A 19,083-nucleotide genomic window follows, 5' to 3' on the forward strand; every position below is an offset into this window, starting at 1 on the left:
TTCTAGTGTAATATATTGTTAAAAATTTGTAAAGAGTTGTAAAGACATTTGAAGCACTGTTGGTTGCGCTGTTAATGTTATGTTGATAAAATGTTAAGTTAACAGACGAAATGAACGGGAGTCAAACCCAACACATACGTACGCAGAGTTTTGTTGTGTTCGGTTGGTGTGCTATTTACGTCGTAATTAAAGTAAGAGCAAAGATACTAGCGCGTAATTAATTAATCAAATTTGTACGACTTTGCTGAAAGGTGTGCAAATTGGTTTGTTTTTAACACGCGGTGATGCTGAAGTGGTTGCTGACGTCGCGGCAAAAATTGATGACGTCGCGTTTCAGCCTAAAAAGGCGTTGACAAAACAAACTTGAAAACGGAACGCAAAGCAAATGCAGACATAAAAGCACAACAACAACAACAACAGCAACAGCAAAAACAACACAATAACAAGAAAAGGAAAAAGAAAGAACTATAAAATTCTGTCTAAAACGTAGCTACGATATACGCAAAGCAGAAGTCGATAATTTATATTGTTTAAACAAATATTCAACGTTACTCGTATTCGCATTCGTGTGTGACTGTGTGCGTGTGTTTCTGCAATATAAGATTGTGCAAGTGTGCGAATCAGAAATAGAATTTACATACGAACGCGACACCCACACAAAACGTACGGTAAATGCAGCGCCGCAAAAATGAGCAGCATAACGCTAAACGAAATGGTCAACGTGACACAGCTGGATTTACACGATCTATTAGAAACTTTCGAAAAAAAATCATTCGAGGCGGTAGCCTTTGAGGAAGGTACAACGGTAAGTCGAAAGCCTGTAACATCAAAAAGCCTGTAGGCGGCGCACGTGCACGTGTAGTAACATTTCCGCTAACAGTGCTGAACTTTGTCAAAAGTAACGCATAAAAGGGGACGGGGATGCAGTGACGTTGCTGAATTTCGGCTTAACAGCAACATTTGCCTGTAACCCACCCCGTCGGTCCTTTATTTTAATGTAGCCGCGCCCAACGGTCTGAAGCGTAACCACTGCTCTAAATTATTTTTCATTTGCTATCTCCCTCTAAATCCCATTACTCTTTTTAATAGAAATCGATAGGCGCATCTTAAGATTTGTAGCCAAAGAAGAAAATATGTAACTTGTAACGTGTATGCTTGCTTGTCTTCTTCTTCTTCGTTTTCTCCTTCAGCTTGACATGCTTTGCCCTCGTTTCGAGTTACGGATGTGTTTGTCGCTAGTCAATTACAACATTTACGACTTTTACAACAATCAGTTGACACGCACTTGACTAATCTGTTTGTTGGCCCCATTTTTCCTAACTTTTATTTATGTGGGCTGCATAATATTACATTTTATGCGGCAAGAAGTTTTATTGAAAAAATGTGCAATAAATTACTACTACTACTTTTATTATATTAATGGGGGCGTCATCTTTTCGTCATCTCTGTTGCATCTTTGATGTTCTCTGTTAGCTTCCTGTTAACTTCCATGTTAATTGACCGCCAAACGCTAGCCGGCAACAATAACAACATGTGTAAATGCGAATTCAAAAGAGATTGTGCTTGTGTGTGGGTGAAGGAGAGAGAGAGAGAGAGTGGGGCAGACAGTGCATTTATTTATATATGCAAATGAAAACCGCAAACAGTTGGCAACAGCAAAACAACAAATGACTCCACGCGGCCATACTACACACACATGTGTATTACAAAACTTGGCGTAACAACAGCTAGTACTAGTACGCTGTTACCCTTCTCCTTCTCGTTCAACTTCCATTTTTCCCTCACCTACTGCCGATGCATTTACTCAGCTGCAATGCAATAATGATAAGAACAAATGGTTGGCAATCAACCGAAGTGAATGAGCAAAAAATATCCAAATGTTTGTCTTGCCTGTTTTGCGTGTATAATTGCAACTGCAGTTGCATTTTAGACTTTAGAATGTTGTGCACATTATCTATTCTCTTTTTCTTGTGCGTTTATCAAACCTTTTATGTGCTTATCAGCTCAGAACTTACGTATTTTCTTATCAGCGGGCAACATTGTCAACGCTAATGTCAAAATAAAAATAAATATAAATATTAAAAAAAAAAAATACCAAAATTGAAAATGGAAATACAAAAATGCTTTCTTAGTTTTTGTTTACATTATAAAACTAAAAAAAAAAAAAAAAAAAAAAACATCATACCCTTGTAATCTCATGTAATATATGTAAGTACATATGTAAGTGTGTATATTCACAATCAGGAATTGAATTATTTTAAAGCATATCAATTGGGCACGTACAATCTGTACGTGTTTAAGAGCTTTCCACAAATCGAATTTGTAACTACTTAAACAAAGCGATCTCGGGCTTTATATGTGTTTTTTGTTTCTATGCAGTTCTATCTGAAATAACATAATATTTCTATTCATACATTGTTTAAGTATTTTTCCCAATTTGCCAGACTCCTGCTCTTAATTTAAATACAAGCGTCTAGCTTCAATAGCTCCGAAATGCTTTACGCTTGAACAGACGGGCACATAACTTTTTTGAGATCTTCATTAAGTATATTGTACATTACTTATATTACTTATATATATATTGTATATAAATATATTTTATATATGTATATACTACTAAGGCATAAAAGATGTACCTTTGTTCGTTATTTTGTTACATTTTATTTTCAAGAAAACAAATTTGAGGAATTAATTATCAGTCTGGATTTAATCGATTTATTTTCTCGTTTTTCTTTGCTTATATACTGTTCAATCAAACAACAGCAATCATTATAAATCGATTAGACCCGTATCAATACTCTATTTTATAAATATAACCCAAGTTTCTTATCAAATAGAAAAAAAAAAAAAAAAAAAAAAAAATATATATATATATATATATATATATATATATATATATATATATATATATATATATATATATATATATATTGCAGTTAAGCATTGCCGACTGCAGAATGCTTATTTATGGTCCAAACGTTGTCAGGCTCATTTTTTCGAAGGTATGTTTCGAATTTCCAGACACTAGCTTCAATAGCCGTCAAACGGGCAGAAGGACGGACAGCAAAGCGTACATTGATTGCACAAAACCAATATACTCATTTCACGTCCGTGATTGAGTATAAAAACAGGTGCACCTCGTACGTCGCGAGCTGCATTTTAATACGAAGCTCTGCGTCTTAATGTTTTTTTTTTTATTTTTGCTGTTTTCTTTGTTTAAAGTTGTTTACTTAACTGCTTTTATTTTGTTTGTTTTTGTTTATTTTACTTAATGTTTTATTTTCGCAGAAATTATTTATAGCTTTAATACTAGCACGTGAGCAAACAATTTGCGTGTTAGATTTAGCTTCAAATGGGCGCCAGATCAAGTCAGTTCTGATTGATCAGGGATCAAAGTTTCATTTCTGGGAATTACATAGCAGACAAATAATAAATAAATGTAGGAATATACAAAAAGGGTAGAATTGAATCACAAATAAACAGATATCTAAATATATACAAATATGGAGAAGTGTTATTGGGAGAATTATTATAAGACCGGCGGGGAATACTCACAGAAGAGCACATCAATTGGATTGCATTAGATTTACATATTTGTTTCGCAGAAAATAATAATTAATATACAAATTATGGACTAAAATTATAAAATTAACAAGGTTTTAAAAGCAACTCGGCGCAAACTTTAGGGGAGCTCTTAGCTACTACCTACTAATAAACTCATACTATATGCGTATATACATACATATATATTTTTAATTACTTTCGAGCAAATAGTAAGAAGAATAAGATTAGATAGACTCAGCTCATGAGAGTACGTACAGAAGAGAGGAATATATTTTTATTTTTTATGGAAGATAAACGGAGCTCAAAGCCAATATACTCTTTCATATTTTGGGACCGAGCAGCAATTTCTGTCTTTAGTTAAGTTTATCATCGAGGTAGACAAAATAAGAAAAACCAATTGAAATGGTTACACATCAAGATATTTGAACATTATATTTAAACACATCTAAAAAAAAAAAAAAAAAAATATTGTATTGTGTACATTCATTAATATATATATAAATATATTTTATATATATTTGTTTAGTTCGCAGTAGACATCAGATGTTCGCCTGATCCTTGGATCGACTGATCTAATTGTTTTGCATAGCCCTCTTCAGCTCGAACTCGAAGTCGTCCATCTCGAGATCGAATCCCTCACATTTAATGGCAGTGCCATCCTTATCGAGCTTCTGCTGTGCCCAGAGTATTAGTTTCACCAGGAACATCATTTTGGGCTCCATGCAAGCAGTATGGCCGCCTCTGCGCAGAGCTGAGTCCAGTTCTCGTTTCTCCTCGACGGAACCTTTTTCAGTCCGTTCCACTTCTAGTTCCGTTTTAATGGAAGCGTTACTGTTGTAGTTGTTGCTCTCACGGATGAGCTCAATAAGATGCAGCTGCTGCATGTGAAAGTACATGTAGTTCTCGCTCTCGAATAGCTTCGGATACAGCCTTTTGGCCATATCAATGGCATATTGAACTTGAGCGGTGCGCACAGCGTCCTTAATGCGTTTCTGATATTCCACTGGGTCCATCTGTGTCGTTTCAGATTCGAGGCGCGCCACAGCCTCGAATCCCTGGGCCACATCCAAATAGCCTTCAGCCACTAGATATTTCATAATCAGCCAATTGATGTCCGCCTGCTTGGACTGAAAGCTCTTCATGCGATGTGGCCAACCAGTTCGTGGACTACTTCCAGCCATCTTCAATATATTTACATATATACCGCGTTAGTTTGATGTTAAAGTTCTATAAAGATTGCGCAAAAGAAAGGGAGAAATTAATATTTATATAATGATAATATAATATCAAGATATAGAAGTTATATAGATAGGTCTCGATTCAATATTTATGGTTAGATTCAGAGAATAAATGAACTTTTGTTGAATTACGCAGAGCATGTCTTTGATCTCTACAATATATAGATTTCCTTTGTTACCCTAGGTTAAATTTTGTTTTCCAAATTGTAGGTTATATAAATGTATTTGATTTTTCGAGGACATATGGCTCTAGTGATTCCCGAGCATTAGAATAAAGGCAGCAATTTGCAATCAGTTTTAATCTGTTGCCAAGGTGATTGAGCTGATTAAATGTTGAACTTCAAATGCACATAAAAATGATTGCAAACAACAAGCTCAAAGCAAACAAATAAGAGAATAAAATAAATGAGAGGAAGCGATACAGGGATACTCTGTAAACGAACAAACATTAGGAGAAACTATATAAACTAAAAAGTATAAATATATAGAGTTTGATATAGATTTAAATCGATTCATAGATAGGGATAAAACTGTCTAGTTACTTGAAGCAAGCTTATTTTTTTATTCATTTACAATTTATGTTTTCATTAAAGAAGTTTAGCGTTTAAAATTAGTAGCTTCTAATCAAGATTCAATTATTGATTATGATAAAAGAATATAAATATATGATCAGCCATGTCTCCTTCAATCTGTTGCCTAAAAAAAAGATCAATCTATCCGGTTTCATATTTTTCAACGGATTCAGCGTATAAAAAATCAAAATGAAAAAATCCGCATATAAGTACAGTACTTGCTCGATAAATTATTCAATTAATGTCATAAAATAAATTTCAATAGGTATTAAAACTTATAACTATAAAAATGATTAATTGATAAAAATGATATGATATATGATAAAAAAAATATGTTTTAATATTCATTCATGACATTTCTAGACTGATGAGCCTTATCGAAACAACACTGTACTAGTTAAGTGCTCCGTATTACTTTGCTTATGAATTATCATTAAAATTAACAACAATTTTTAGTGCTCGTTTTTTATGGTTTGTTTTTAGCTTTGTTTGCATTTGTTTTTTATTTTTAATTTTTTTTTTTTTAATTTTATTTATAACAAACCTTGCCCAATGACATTGACATTGTGTGTGTGTATGGGTGTGTATGTGCAGCGCGTTATCGAGTGGGCGCCAAAATGAGATTGTGTACGGGGCTGGCGGATAAAAATAGTTCAAAACAAATAAATATGCAACAATGTACAGTTGTATATGTATATACATATATATATAGAGTATATATTATTCACTTTCAATAGAGCCCACCTGTTGTTGTTGTTGTTGTTGCTATTGTTGTTCTGTTTAGTTGCTGTTCAACCAAATGCTAATGTTGGCCAAAATGCAATCGAAAATGTTGTAGACAACGATAAAGAAGCGCAGCAGGCAATAGAATTCCAGAGCCAGAAGGCTGAGGATGGCCACATAAAGATGATCCTCGTGCAGCAGATCCATGCAGACCAGCACTAGATAAATTTCTATGTAGTTGTTAATTTTAACTTATTTTTTGTTTAAATTGTGTACGTAATCAAATTTGTTGGGGTTTTGCGTTTGTGATTGCGACTGCGACTGCTGCAGCAGCTGCAGCTGCGTTTTTCTCGTTTTCCTTCCGTGTGCTTTGTGTATCTCGCCTGGCAGCTCGCATCCAAATCGCTTCCAGGCTGCAAAAACGCCCACGCGACGGCAGCGACAGCAGCGCAGCAACAGCAGCAGCAGCAGCAGCTGCACTTATTGGGGGTTGAATGCGGCCGGCAGTACAGTGTTGATTCGCTAAACGAACGAATTGTGCATTTGGTCGCCAGTGCGCAGGACGCCCACGCCATCATCTGTCCAACTGTAGCTCTCTGCTCTCTTCTGTGCGCCTATGCCGTTTGGCAGCGCCTGTGTGGGTGCAGCGGCCAAGCATCAAGCTTCTCGTTCTCGTTCTTGTTCGTGCAACTCTTCTGCCCACTGTAATGTTGTCGTTGTGTGGGCGCTTTGGAATACGGTAGACAGGCGCACATAAATCAAAGAAGCCGCTCAGCTGCAGCGCATTCCAGCGAAATGGCCAAACGTCAGCGCACAGTGGAGCAAGACATAAAAATAATGATTAATATAAATCATAAATAAAATTGCTAAATGCCAATATAGTAATCTACATCAATTAGTTGAAAAGCTCAAAAGAACGACAAATCTTGAACTGCAGATCAAAAAGAAATTTCAATTTAATGATTAGATATAAATCGTGAACTGACATTTGAATTTGATTGAAATTTGGACTAATTTAAAATATTATAATGCACAAAATGCGGAACAAGATCATCACAAATTGTTATTGTCGTTGTTAAGGTTAATTATATTTGAATTATTATTCCAATGTAAATTTTTGATTATATTTATATGACTCATTTATTTTGTGCAACGCTTGAGTGAAAACTAATTTTAGAAGCACCTCTAAAATGATACTACAAATTTGGAACTTGTCGATTAGTTAGCAAGGACGTGTGATACGTATAATAATTATATATTTTGAACAATCTCAAATTTTTTATAAATATATTTCATATACATTTGTATATAATGTTTTAATAGATAGTTCACTTCATACAAATTTTACAAAATAAATTTCTAAATAATATATTATTATCTTTTATTAAATAGATCCTTTCATTGTTTCCGTTAGGGTAATTTGTATTTTACCAATTAGTTTATATAACTCATTCCACTGTGCGCATGTCACTTTAGTCCTTTGTTTCCTTCTATCTGTTTCTGGTTGCCTGTTGCACGTTGAACTTAAACCGTGGAAGCGCTGCACATCAGTTGGCCTTGGGTTCGCTTGGTCTGTTGCCCTTTCTGGCAGCTGTTTCCGTGTATTTTAGCGTGGGACGCACCACAGACACTTGGCACAGGTGTGCAGAATTAAGCGAAACGGTCGCAAATGGCAATCCGGCAAGTCGAGCGCATGTCCGGGAGAGTGAATAACGGGAGTCACTGCTGCTGCTGCTGTTGCAGTCGCAGCTTATTTTGATTCGATTAGCCAAAAGTTTCCAATGCGTTGCTGCCACATTCCAAGAGCGAACGACAACTATCAGACGGACGACTAGTTGCCATTATGATATCTGACCCGGTCCCAGGCAGAGTTGAAAGCCAGAAAATAGGTGCGCATGATTTGTTCATCCAGGCTCCAGCTGCACGTACACATCCGGATTAGGAGATGCTGATACTGATGCTGGTGCTGCCTGCTTTTTATGAATGCCTGCTGACAAGCAGATAAAATCGATAATAATTGAAATGGCGAACGCATCTCTGACAATATTTAATTGCTGCCGCGAGTGCAGCGGCTCTAGCTGCGTATTTTTAGGTTTTTATGAAATGTTAAGGATTTATGAAATATTAAAAAAAATACTCTTATATCATTATAATAATATACAATTTTATTTGTAAAAATAAGAATATTTAATTAGGTTTGTGATGATTATCTTCTATTCTATATTCTTTAATCCATTTCTAAAATGTCCTAGTTATAGACACAGCTCTTAAATTTCTATTCATTCAATAATTGTATTCAATAATAATCATAACTGACTATCAATTATCCTTTGATTGTTAGTATTATTATCATTATCATTATTATTATTATTATTATTATTATTATTATTATTATTATTATTATTATTATTATTATTATTATTATTATTATTATTATTATTATTATTATTATTATTATTATTATTATTATTATTATTATTATTATTATTATTATTATTATTATTATTATTATTATTATTATTATTATTATTATTATTATTATTATTATTATTATTATTATTATTATTATTATTATTATTATTATTATTATTATTATTATTATTATTATTATTATTATTATTATTATTATTATTATTATTATTATTATTATTATTATTATTATTATTATTATTATTATTATTATTATTATTATTATTATTATTATTATTATTATTATTATTATTATTATTATTATTATTATTATTATTATTATTATTATTATTATTATTATTATTATTATTATTACATACAGACATATATATATATTTAATAATCCGATCATTAGTATACTTGATATTATTATTAATTTACTTATATTATTATAGTTAATAGTATGTATTCTCAAATATTTACCATACACACACAGATTGAAGAAGGGGAGCAACCGACGACCAAGGGAGCAGGAATGCAACTGAAGAAGCGCCGTAGTAGGCTTGCCCTTTAAATAGGAAGCGACTCTCACACTCCCACTCGAAATCTAACTCAGCTAGGCACCAAGCTTTAAGTGTATTTTGAAAGAGAGTAACTCTTAGAAGCGAGAGTACTTGATACAGTTGTCAGAGCTCTACCTGCTGCCACTCAGCTTCTTCAGTTCCTATTTTTATATGCTATACTCTTATTGGTCGACTTTAATATTACATATACGATATCAGTTAGCCTGAGAAGCAATCACAGAGGCACATGCAAATAACTGCATGCATATTGTCGCTGAGTTAAGCGAAAAAGAGGTTGTGGAAATCAGACACAAATATCATTGAGAGAAATAGATGCGATGTTTATATAAATAGAAAGCATATTAAGTTTATAATATGTATATTTAATATTAAAATACTGGAGATGCTCTTCCTGATTGCAATGTCTCTTTTTCTCCCACTCTCTTTTTAGTCTTTTACCCACTCACGCACTCACTTTCTCTCTCTCACTCACTCTCACGCTTTCTAACAACTATTGCCAAGTAAAATATGCTTCCGTCTAAACAAGTATTATTATTGTTGTTATTGTAAATCGTTTTGGGTAAAGCTTTTTAAAAAGTTGTTAACAATCGAAATATGCAAATGCTATTAATGCCCATAATTTCCATATGAATGTGCATATCTGCATGTGTATATAAAATGACCTTGTCAATCTACCGAAAGCTTTACGAATAAATAATTCACATTTACATATTTCATATGGTAATAAATAGTGCCACGATAACTTGCATTTCGATAACTATGTGCTTATCGAAAACTTGAACGAGGTCTTTGAACGCTATAAAACTCAAAGAAAATAACAAAAACAATTTATGTATAAACATGGAAACAGCAACAAAAAACAAACGGAACTTTACAGAATGCATGTACCAGGTGTGGTCAGTGGCCCGGCCTATTGTGAACTTGTTTCCAGTGACGCTCTGTCGCTGAATAATTCATTCAAGAAAAGCAATTTTCCGTGTTCAGCAATTGATGAATATGCATGAACTCAAAATACATACAGCATACATGCCCACATGTACATGCATGCATGTGTGTATGTGTGCGTGATGATATGCATGATAAGCTTTGCCAAAAAGCCAGCAAAGCCAACGAGACGTTTATTTACATGCTGTGTGTCTTGTTTGTATATTTCCTTCTCTTTTTTCTTTTCTTGTCGTCGTTGTTGTTGTTGTTGCAGCAGCTGCTGCTGCTGCCGCTGTTGCTGCTGCTGCTGCCGCTGTTGCTGCTGCTGCTGCCGCTGTTGCTGCTGGCCTGGTCTTGGACTGTCTTGGCGTCGGTGTTGCTGTCGCTGGTGGTGTTGGTTTCTCTTCTTGATTGGCCGTTCGATTGCAGAAAGCGCAGTTGAGAAGAAAAAACTAACTGTGGAACTGTGTCGCGGCTGCAGTGACGGTTTCTGCTTGCCCAGCACTGGCAAAGTCTTCAAAATCCGGGTTTGTAAGAAAACTGCATTGCTTGAGCCAAGCGTCTACCGTGGGAGAGAGATGGCGCGAGGAAGAGCGAGATTCAACAAGAGACCGACCCCATGTAAACTGCTTAGTTGCAGCAGCAGCAACAGCAACAGCAACAGCAAAAGCAATAGCAGCGGCAGCGACAGCCTTCGTCTAAAATTTGTTTTTTTGGGTCAGGGCAGCAGCTGATGCTGATCGCTGCTATAGTTGTGACGTTGACAACAGCAGCAGCAGTAGCAGAGGCAGCGGCAGCAGCAACAGCGACTGTTGTTACGATAGCAGTGAAACTATATTGCATTGGCGTCTGTCGGTTTCTGTAATCGCTAACCGATGCGTCGCGTCGACGACGTCAACGGCAACAACAAAGTCCTCAAAACTATTTCGCTTTCGCGCGCGTCTGTTTGTTGTTTTTAAGTTTTACAGCGCCTTATTAACAGGCGCACAGCGCCAACAGCACAACCAACTGCATGCTGTGCCTCGCTACCTCGCTTCCTCCACTCGTCGCTTCCACGTTTCGTTTACAAACTAAATATACATGTGCAATACACAACAATGCCAACAACAGCGAGCTGTATAAAAGTGCAACAACAATAACAGCGGCCAACCAGCAAGCAGTTCAATATACGCACACACACACACAAGTCAATCTCCTCGCTGTGCCGCTGTGCCGCTGTGACTCTGGTTGTGGTTGTAGCTGTATTGTGTGTGCGTGTGTGTTTTCGCTTGTAATACAAACATCAGCTGCAACAGCGACCACAACTACTGTTTCACTCACACTTGAAGCCACACTGCGAGACTGCGAGACAGCCAGACAGCGAACAAGTTGCCGATAAAAATACCAAGATTTTTGGTTTCTCAACTACACGCATACAGTCAAATAAACGCTCCCCGACTATTGACTCTCTGGCTCTCTTGCACACGCCAAACACTTGTGTAAAGTTTTACATGCATCGAGGAACAGCGATTACAGCGTCTTATCTGCCTGAGCCTTGTGTGTGCGTGCGAGAAAGAAATATTCTTTTCGCTGATGTAAGCAATAATAAACTATTGTGACCCAATGTTGGCATTAGCCTTACAATTGAGCTTTGCTAATCACACGAATCTATAACACATCATTATTACAGAGATGTAAATGTAAAACTGAGCATCTTACATACATCTGTGATAAACTTACTTAATGTAATTTTGTATATTATACAATTATTGTTAATTACTTTATTGTTAATTACTTTTTACACTTATACAGCTTCTCTGCGTATACATTAATGCTGTCAACTGAACCGTTTCGTTTGTTGTTCTCTAAACCGCTGCCTACACTTGACAGTTTCTCATCGTAAACTTTCTCACTTCAACCGGAATTTACTCTCCCGCCTACTATAAACTCTCACCTCGCACTCACACATTGACACTTTCTCAGCGGCTTCTGTCAATTGTGGTTTAGTTGTTTTGCTCGTTTGTTTTGCTCTGAATAGTTTTGGCATGTGTATGTGTGTGTAATATACACACGTATTTTAGCAGTGTGGTAAGTGGGTGTCTGTATTTTTGCCACGTTTGTTTTGGTATGTGGGTTCGCTAGCTGTGCCGCATTCGCAGTTTTTTTGCGCAGTTTTGCTTAGGTCTTGCTTTTATTCACGTTTCTCTTGGTTTTGTTTTGTTGTGGTTTAAACCGGTTTGAACAGCTTCGCATCAATTTCTGTCAGGGCTTAGAGGCTTCGCGTTTATTATCTCCCTTTTATTAACTATTCTCCGACCGATGGACAAATTATGGCAAATGCACAAACCCTTTGGGCTTGCTTACAATTTATTTTTAGTAGCGAAATTAACTTCAGATATTCTATATATTAGTATTAATGGGCGTGAAGCATTTATTTTTAGCATTACGTTGAATGGATTAATGCGAATTAAGTAACTTTTACATTGCTGCTATGGAGAAATATTTAGTGTCGGAGACATTTACGATTCAAACACAAATTGTATCGATATAATCAATTTAAATGGAAAATATTCCAAACCAGATGTTAATATCCAATTGCATTACAATATACCTCTCCGCTCAACGCATTTTGGGATCTTAGCGGGGAAGGGGTTTCTGCTGCCTCCGATATTTATGAGCAGAGTCAATTGACCTTAAAAAAATCCATTGTCTCTTTGCTTTTTATCTGTACATTTTATGTTTAGTAATTTCTTGTTTGTTGAAATTAAACAAGTAAGAAAGCTCTAGTCGAGACTGCTCGACTACGGGATCCCCTGAACCCTTGGAGCAATAGATATTTCAATAATTTTTCGCGTCTTTCAGCTTATACAAGAAACACGCACACACACACACACACACGCACGTACGCACACACAGGCATACATACACACACAGGCATACATACAAACACACGCATACAGACACACATACACACACACACGCATACATACACAAACGCATACACACACACATACACAAACACATACACACACAAGCAACCACGCATAAACACGCATGGGCTGCAGTGTGCGCTTACTATGAGAACTTAATTGTTTAATAACTTTTTTTATGGACGTACGATCTTCATGAAACTTTTAGATTATGATTATAACATGAATATGCATGTAATTGCCAAAGCACAAGTCTCTAGTATTTGAAATACGCTTTTTACAAAAGTGAGGGTGAGGGGGTGAATTTAGAGGTGGGGGGTAAATTTTAACAAAAAACCGAAATTGTATAAATTGCATATAAGCATACATTAAAAATTTGGAGACTTTAGCAATAAAGGTGTAGAAGATATAATTTTATAACTGGGTTTCGATAAGGTTTTTTATCGATAAAAAAAGATCGAGATGAGTTATCGATTTTTAATGATAAACTTGATATGCGCGCTGTAATTACGGACATTTTAAAAAAATTTGAAGTCTCTAGCTCTTATATCTTCTGAAATCGACGCGTTCATACATACGGACAGACGGACAGACGGACAGACGGACAGACAGACGGACAGGGCCAAATCAACTCAGCTCGTCACCCTGATCAAGAATATATATACTTTGTGGGGTCTGCCACGCCTCCTTCTCCCTGTTACATACATTTCAACAAAACCATTATACCCTGATTTCCCATTGAAAATGGGTTCAGGGTATAAAAAGAAGCAAAACAGGAATTGAGAATTTCACGGTTAGTCGACTTTATTTAATATGGACGATAACCCCCAGTGGGATCCCAATGCGTTTAACTGCGAGTTTCATGCTCTCGTCATGATGATTATCGCATGTTAAATATAAAACGCGTGCCATCTACCAGCTGCTCAATGAAATTCTTTAATTATATATATACATATTTATTTCCGTTCATATTAAATATGATCTGTGCTGAAAAAAGCGTCAATGGTTTAGCGATATTATTGTAAAACTTGAAATTGGATTCAGAATACAAGTACAATAATGTGTGTTGAGTCAATTGTTGAAAAACTATAATCTTAAGATAATTATAATAATATATCTATATCTATATCATCTATATCTTCTTTCTTTAAAGGAGTATGCCATCTCCAAAAAATGCGAATTTCTGTTCAAGCTCGACTATAGCCTCATTGAGCTGGACAATTCGAACGGGCTGTTGAGTCCGCGCTATCCTGGACGCATACTCATACCGGAATACGAGCATGGTCATATGGCCAAGACGCTGATACCGAACAACGGGCTTGGCGGTGGTGGAGGATCATCGGGCACAACGGCAACGGCGACGCCACTAAATGGCAGCGCAGGCAGCAATTGTAGCAACGGCAGCAGTATCGGCTACAACGCCTCCAATGCTGGTGTTGGTATTCAGGCTTTTGTCACATTTGCCAATCCGCTGCAGACACCGCAGCCGCATCCCCAACAGCAGTCGATACCGCAGGCGCCGCACCAACAGTCACAGCAGAACACAATCTACGAGGATCAGTATGATATACAGCGCATACGTGAGCTGGTGACCATGGCGAAGTATGCGCGCTGCAGGCAGCGTTTCGCAGTGCCCGTTATAATGTATCGGGGCAAGTATATCTGCCGTTCGGCCACATTGTCCGTGATGCCGGAAACGTACGGCCGTAAGGTTGTGGATTACGCCTACGATTGCCTCAGCGGCAACTATGCCGCGCCCAATGGCGAGGAGAACGAGACGGACACCACGGACGAGTCACTAATCAATCACATCAACGATCAGGCACAGTCACAGTTCAGCTACGATGAAGTCATCAAGAGCGACATCCAACTGCTGAACACACTGAACGTGTCCACCATAGTAGACCTCATGGTAGAGAATCGCAAAATCAAATACTTCATGGCGTAAGTCAACAAATACAAATAAAATAGGATTTCATTCAGAAAAAGCTCAGAATTGTTATTCAGTTCATAGAAACTGTTGCGGAACTTATTTAGTGAACGATAATGTTTAATCGGTTGATATTCGATATTCTGTAGCTCATGTTCCATTGAGTTGCTCAACTAATCATTCTTTTGAGCTATCGAACGACTCAATATCATGAATCGTGCTATCGAACTAGTGTATAAATCGACTGCGATCAAATTTGAATTATTAATTAATTAATTGACTTTTACAGCGTCTCTTCGTCGGAGAAGGCGGATCCGAATAAGCACTATAAGGGCTTTAACCTGCTATCGCTGCCGTATCCGGGCTGTGAGTTTTTCAAGAAGTTCCGGGACAACAATTACATGGCCAAGAATTTACACTACAACTGGAAGCAGTCATTTAACGATGCCAACATCAATATACCCAATACGGGACCCGCCGCCGACATTGACATTATTTGGCCAGAGTACAGGGACTGGGATCTGGTCTCCATTACGCAAAACTATCTGCGTGCCACGCTTAAGTATATACAAGAGGATAACTCAGGGCTGCTCATACACTGCATAAGTGGCTGGGATCGCACGCCCCTCTTCGTCTCCCTAGTGCGTCTATCGCTCTGGGCCGACGGCCTCATCCATCAGTCGCTGAACGCTTTGCAAATGGCGTACTTTACTCTCGCCTACGACTGGTATTTATTTGGCCACCAATTGCCAGATCGCCTCAAGCGAGGCGAGGACATCATGTTTTTTTGCTTTCACTTCCTCAAGTTCATTACCGACGAGGAGTTCAGCATTGTGGAGCACCGCAAGCGCACGAAGACGTCCAGCAGCAGCGGCAGCAGTGTCATTGTCATCAAATCCGACTGCTGCGACGATGAGCCGCTCAAGGAGTAAGTAATAGAGAGCGCTGACAAACAGCTCTCACATTATTTAAGTTATACTTCTTATTGACTTATAAATTTGTTTTCTTTCGGATTCCCGCAGAGATTACATTTTGGCCTTCGATCAAGACAGCAACGATAGCTACTCAAACTGTTCCAACTGTGATATGTCCATAACAGATAACTTCTACGCCACAACAACAACAGCCGCAGCAGCAGCTGTAGCAGCGACTGCACCAACAACGCTCGTTAATCCGCTCACCAGTCGATCCCCGAATCCGAAGCGGTAATAAATAAATATTCGGATTAATATCTTGCAAACACTATTTAACATAATTTATTCACTTGCTCACACAGCTCGCGCACTAGCCCAATTTCTGTGCCCGGCTCGAATGCGCGCCAGCGTCAGGAGTCGACGTCATCGAACGGCAGCTGGCAGGTGGTCACAGACACCGGGTCCATTGACTCCATGATGAATGGTAGTTACATGATGCGCTTTGTCTCGCAGCAGCATCAACCACAGCATCAGCAGACGGACAACATTCCAATGTGCAATGGCGGCAACGGATATCATTGCAGCACAGCCACGCCCAGCGCCTATCCCAGTGCCAGCGGCAGTAGCAATAGCAATAGCAACATGAGCAACATGAGCAACAATAGCAACAGCAACAGCAACAGTAGCAACAACACGCACGGTTTCGTTAATGGTTCCTCCAAGGATGCGGCCAGTGCCAGCGCAGCAGCCTCGAAGCAGAGCATTAATTTGTAAGTTCCATTCAATCCATTATAAAATTGAGATAGTAGAGAGAATGGCTAGAGAATGGTTCCTTCCAAGCTCTAAGTTTGTCACAAAATAGATAAGCTATAGGATTTATAAAAAAAACTAACTGTAGAGACTTAATCGTATATCCTCATATTTATTAAAATAAATAATTAATATATTCTTACAGACGCAAGCAACGGCTAAACGCTGTACGGGCGATTTTCATACAAGCCTATGGCAAAACGATTGGACTGAAATTCAAGGAAGGCTCCTCAATGAATCTGGCCACGTTTATTGGCAATTTGGCGGATCAGCTATTTTAGTTTGTTTGGCTGATAACTGGACTAAATCTGGAACTAGAAATGTAACTGCTACTGGAACTGATATGTGCACCCGTTGAAAGTATGCCACATGATCACATCCACATGGATCGATCGATCCGATGGACTGACTGCTGGGATTGTGGCTTTGTTGTTTGTTAGTTAGCCTTGTTAGTGCTGCGCTTTTTTACCATGGACTGTATTTTGTAGACATGTTGAATTACGTTCTTTGTGACTTGTTGATAATAAAATAGAAAACAAATTGCGAAAAAAAACTCACACACATAAAAAATAGTAGAGGAAATATGCAATGTACAAGTAGCCAAGTTCCTTGAGCGCAGCTCAGCGCCTGCACTCCAAATGCTATGGACAACAAATATATACATCTAAATATATATATCTTACAATCCTCTCCAGGCGCTGTAGATAGCCAGCTCAGCTGCATGCATGTCCCATTTGTTTCGACAAAATATTTGTTTATAAAGAAATTGAAATCAGTTAAAATAATAGTTCTAAGTTGTAATTTATAGTAATGTATTTTTTAAATAAACTTATTGTGCATTTGATATATAAAATTAAGCGTTATATTCTATCTACATATACATATATACAGATCGACGCTTCAATACTACTTGAAGCATTCTTATTGTGCAGCTGGATCTCATCTGACTGAGCGAGCGTCTTATGTGGCTAACTGACTTGTTGCCTTGTCTTTGAAGAACTTTTACTTATACATTTTAACTCTGCATTTCCGTAACTGTCGCCGGTTCGATTGTCGCACATAGTCGGCCAGATCTAAGCGTTTCACCCTCACTCGCACCTTTTTTACATAGAGCCTGACGCTGTCCAGTGGAACATAGCGCATCTGAAGCTGAGCGTGTGTGTCTCGTAGCTTTCTCTTTAATTCTTGCTGCTCTACTTGAAACAGATCTGGTGGTTCCTCTTTGATGATTAGCGGTTGTGTGAACAGTTGAATTGGTTTAGGCTTGGGATGTTCTGTTTGAGGCTTTGAGTGTTGTGGTTCTGGCTGCGGGTTCTTTGGTTCAGGTTGCTGGTGTTGGGATTCGGGCTTTTTGGTTACTGGTGCAGGCTGCATGGGCACTGGTTCAGGCTGCATGGGCACTGGCTCAGGCTGCATGGGCACTGGTTCAGGCTGCATGGGCACTGGCTCAGGCTGCATGGGCACTGGTTCAGGCTGCATGGGTAATGGTTCAGGCCGTGGCTTCTCTGTATTTGGCATGGAATGTACTTTAGTGAAGACCAGTTCACTCTCATGTGTATTAGCTTTGCTTGCCGTAGCCTTGGAGCTGTCTGGGTTAGTTCCCGTGCTGTTGTGGATGGAGCTCTTGCGGGAAATGGCATTTTTTGGCAGCTCCTTGACGCGTATTGCCTTAAAGAAGTGTTCGTACTCGCTCTGTGCCAGTTTCGTTTCTTTCGCGCCTAGGGAAATGCCCTCTGATCTCTCTTCGATAAATATGGCATTTAGAATCTCTACCTCCAACGGTCGTTGCAGAGAAAGCGGCAATTGTTCGATGAACGGTATCTGGTCAAGAATAAACGATTGGGTTGGAATATCTTCTCGGAATTTCATTTGCGGTGCAGCGTTCATCAATTGGTTGATTTCCCTCATAATACTACGAAGTTGGGTTGGCAATTGGCTGTGCTTGTCCTTGAACGAATGACACATGGGCCGCAAGATATCCCAGCGCCATCGGAGCTTCTCAATGCAAAATGGAGTGTTGAGATTCAAACCTTCATAGCTACAGTTGAAGGCATTTGTTATTTGCTCCCAGCCCCACTCTTCATAATCATTATCATTGTGGGGGTTCAGTGCGTTGCTAATTAGATATGGATGCATGTAGATCAGTTCCAAGAGCCGAAGGTCATTTAAAATTATTTCAGATTTGGCGTTTATATTTTCAGTGTTGATTTCCATTTCTGGTGCATCCTCGGAGTCATCATTATCCATTCTGTTCAATGTTTTCTCTATAATTAATATAAGCAAATGGAAGTAAAACTATCGATAACAATAATGTTCGTGTCGTTCGGACATATACCATCTCTAATAAATCATTACGGTGTTTATTGTAGCAACAAATCGTTACATTATTTGATATCAACAAGTTATGGTTGATCATTTTATATTGATTTTGATAGGTTTTTAACATTAATATAATTTAAAAATGCAGAAAGTATATGTGACAGATTTCTATTAAGTATACATCAAA

At 37.8% G+C, this 19,083-nt stretch overlaps 3 protein-coding genes across 5 annotated transcripts; 1 reads left to right on the top strand and 2 right to left on the bottom strand.

Annotated features, from left to right (window-relative positions):
- The first annotated feature begins 120 nt into the window (after positions 1-120).
- Positions 121-17,430, top strand: LOC6580586 (myotubularin-related protein 14). Its single transcript, XM_002006379.4, has 6 exons — positions 121-805; positions 14,077-14,867; positions 15,143-15,781; positions 15,876-16,058; positions 16,130-16,537; positions 16,723-17,430. The coding sequence occupies exons 1-6, from the start codon at positions 689-691 to the stop codon at positions 16,856-16,858; spliced, it is 2,274 nt and encodes a 757-aa protein (XP_002006415.2). The 5' UTR covers positions 121-688; the 3' UTR covers positions 16,859-17,430.
- LOC6580587 (glucose-induced degradation protein 8 homolog) lies at positions 3,971-6,838 on the bottom strand. 3 transcript variants are annotated; one of them, XM_044011147.1, is made up of 4 exons: positions 6,374-6,838; positions 6,119-6,315; positions 5,919-6,009; positions 3,971-4,791 (listed from the first exon to the last, which is right to left on the bottom strand). In XM_044011147.1, the coding sequence occupies exon 4, from the start codon at positions 4,743-4,745 to the stop codon at positions 4,137-4,139; it is 609 nt and encodes a 202-aa protein (XP_043867082.1). In that variant the 5' UTR covers positions 4,746-4,791; positions 5,919-6,009; positions 6,119-6,315; positions 6,374-6,838; the 3' UTR covers positions 3,971-4,136. The 3 variants fall into 3 exon arrangements, with proteins under 3 accessions (XP_043867082.1, XP_032586116.1, XP_043867081.1); XM_032730225.2 differs by lacking the exon at positions 5,919-6,009 and having other exon boundaries at positions 3,971-4,795; positions 6,120-6,838; XM_044011146.1 differs by lacking the exon at positions 5,919-6,009 and having other exon boundaries at positions 6,119-6,838.
- Positions 17,420-18,871, bottom strand: LOC6580588 (probable serine/threonine-protein kinase samkC). The gene has a single exon (XM_002006381.4). It carries the CDS (start codon positions 18,822-18,824, stop codon positions 17,580-17,582), a length of 1,245 nt encoding a protein of 414 aa, XP_002006417.1. The 5' UTR covers positions 18,825-18,871; the 3' UTR covers positions 17,420-17,579.
- Between the last annotated feature and the right edge of the window lie 212 nt (positions 18,872-19,083).

The sequence above is a fragment of the Drosophila mojavensis genome, unplaced genomic scaffold (assembly GCF_018153725.1).
Source record: "Drosophila mojavensis isolate 15081-1352.22 unplaced genomic scaffold, ASM1815372v1 contig_81, whole genome shotgun sequence".
Classification (NCBI taxonomy): domain Eukaryota; kingdom Metazoa; phylum Arthropoda; class Insecta; order Diptera; family Drosophilidae; genus Drosophila; species Drosophila mojavensis.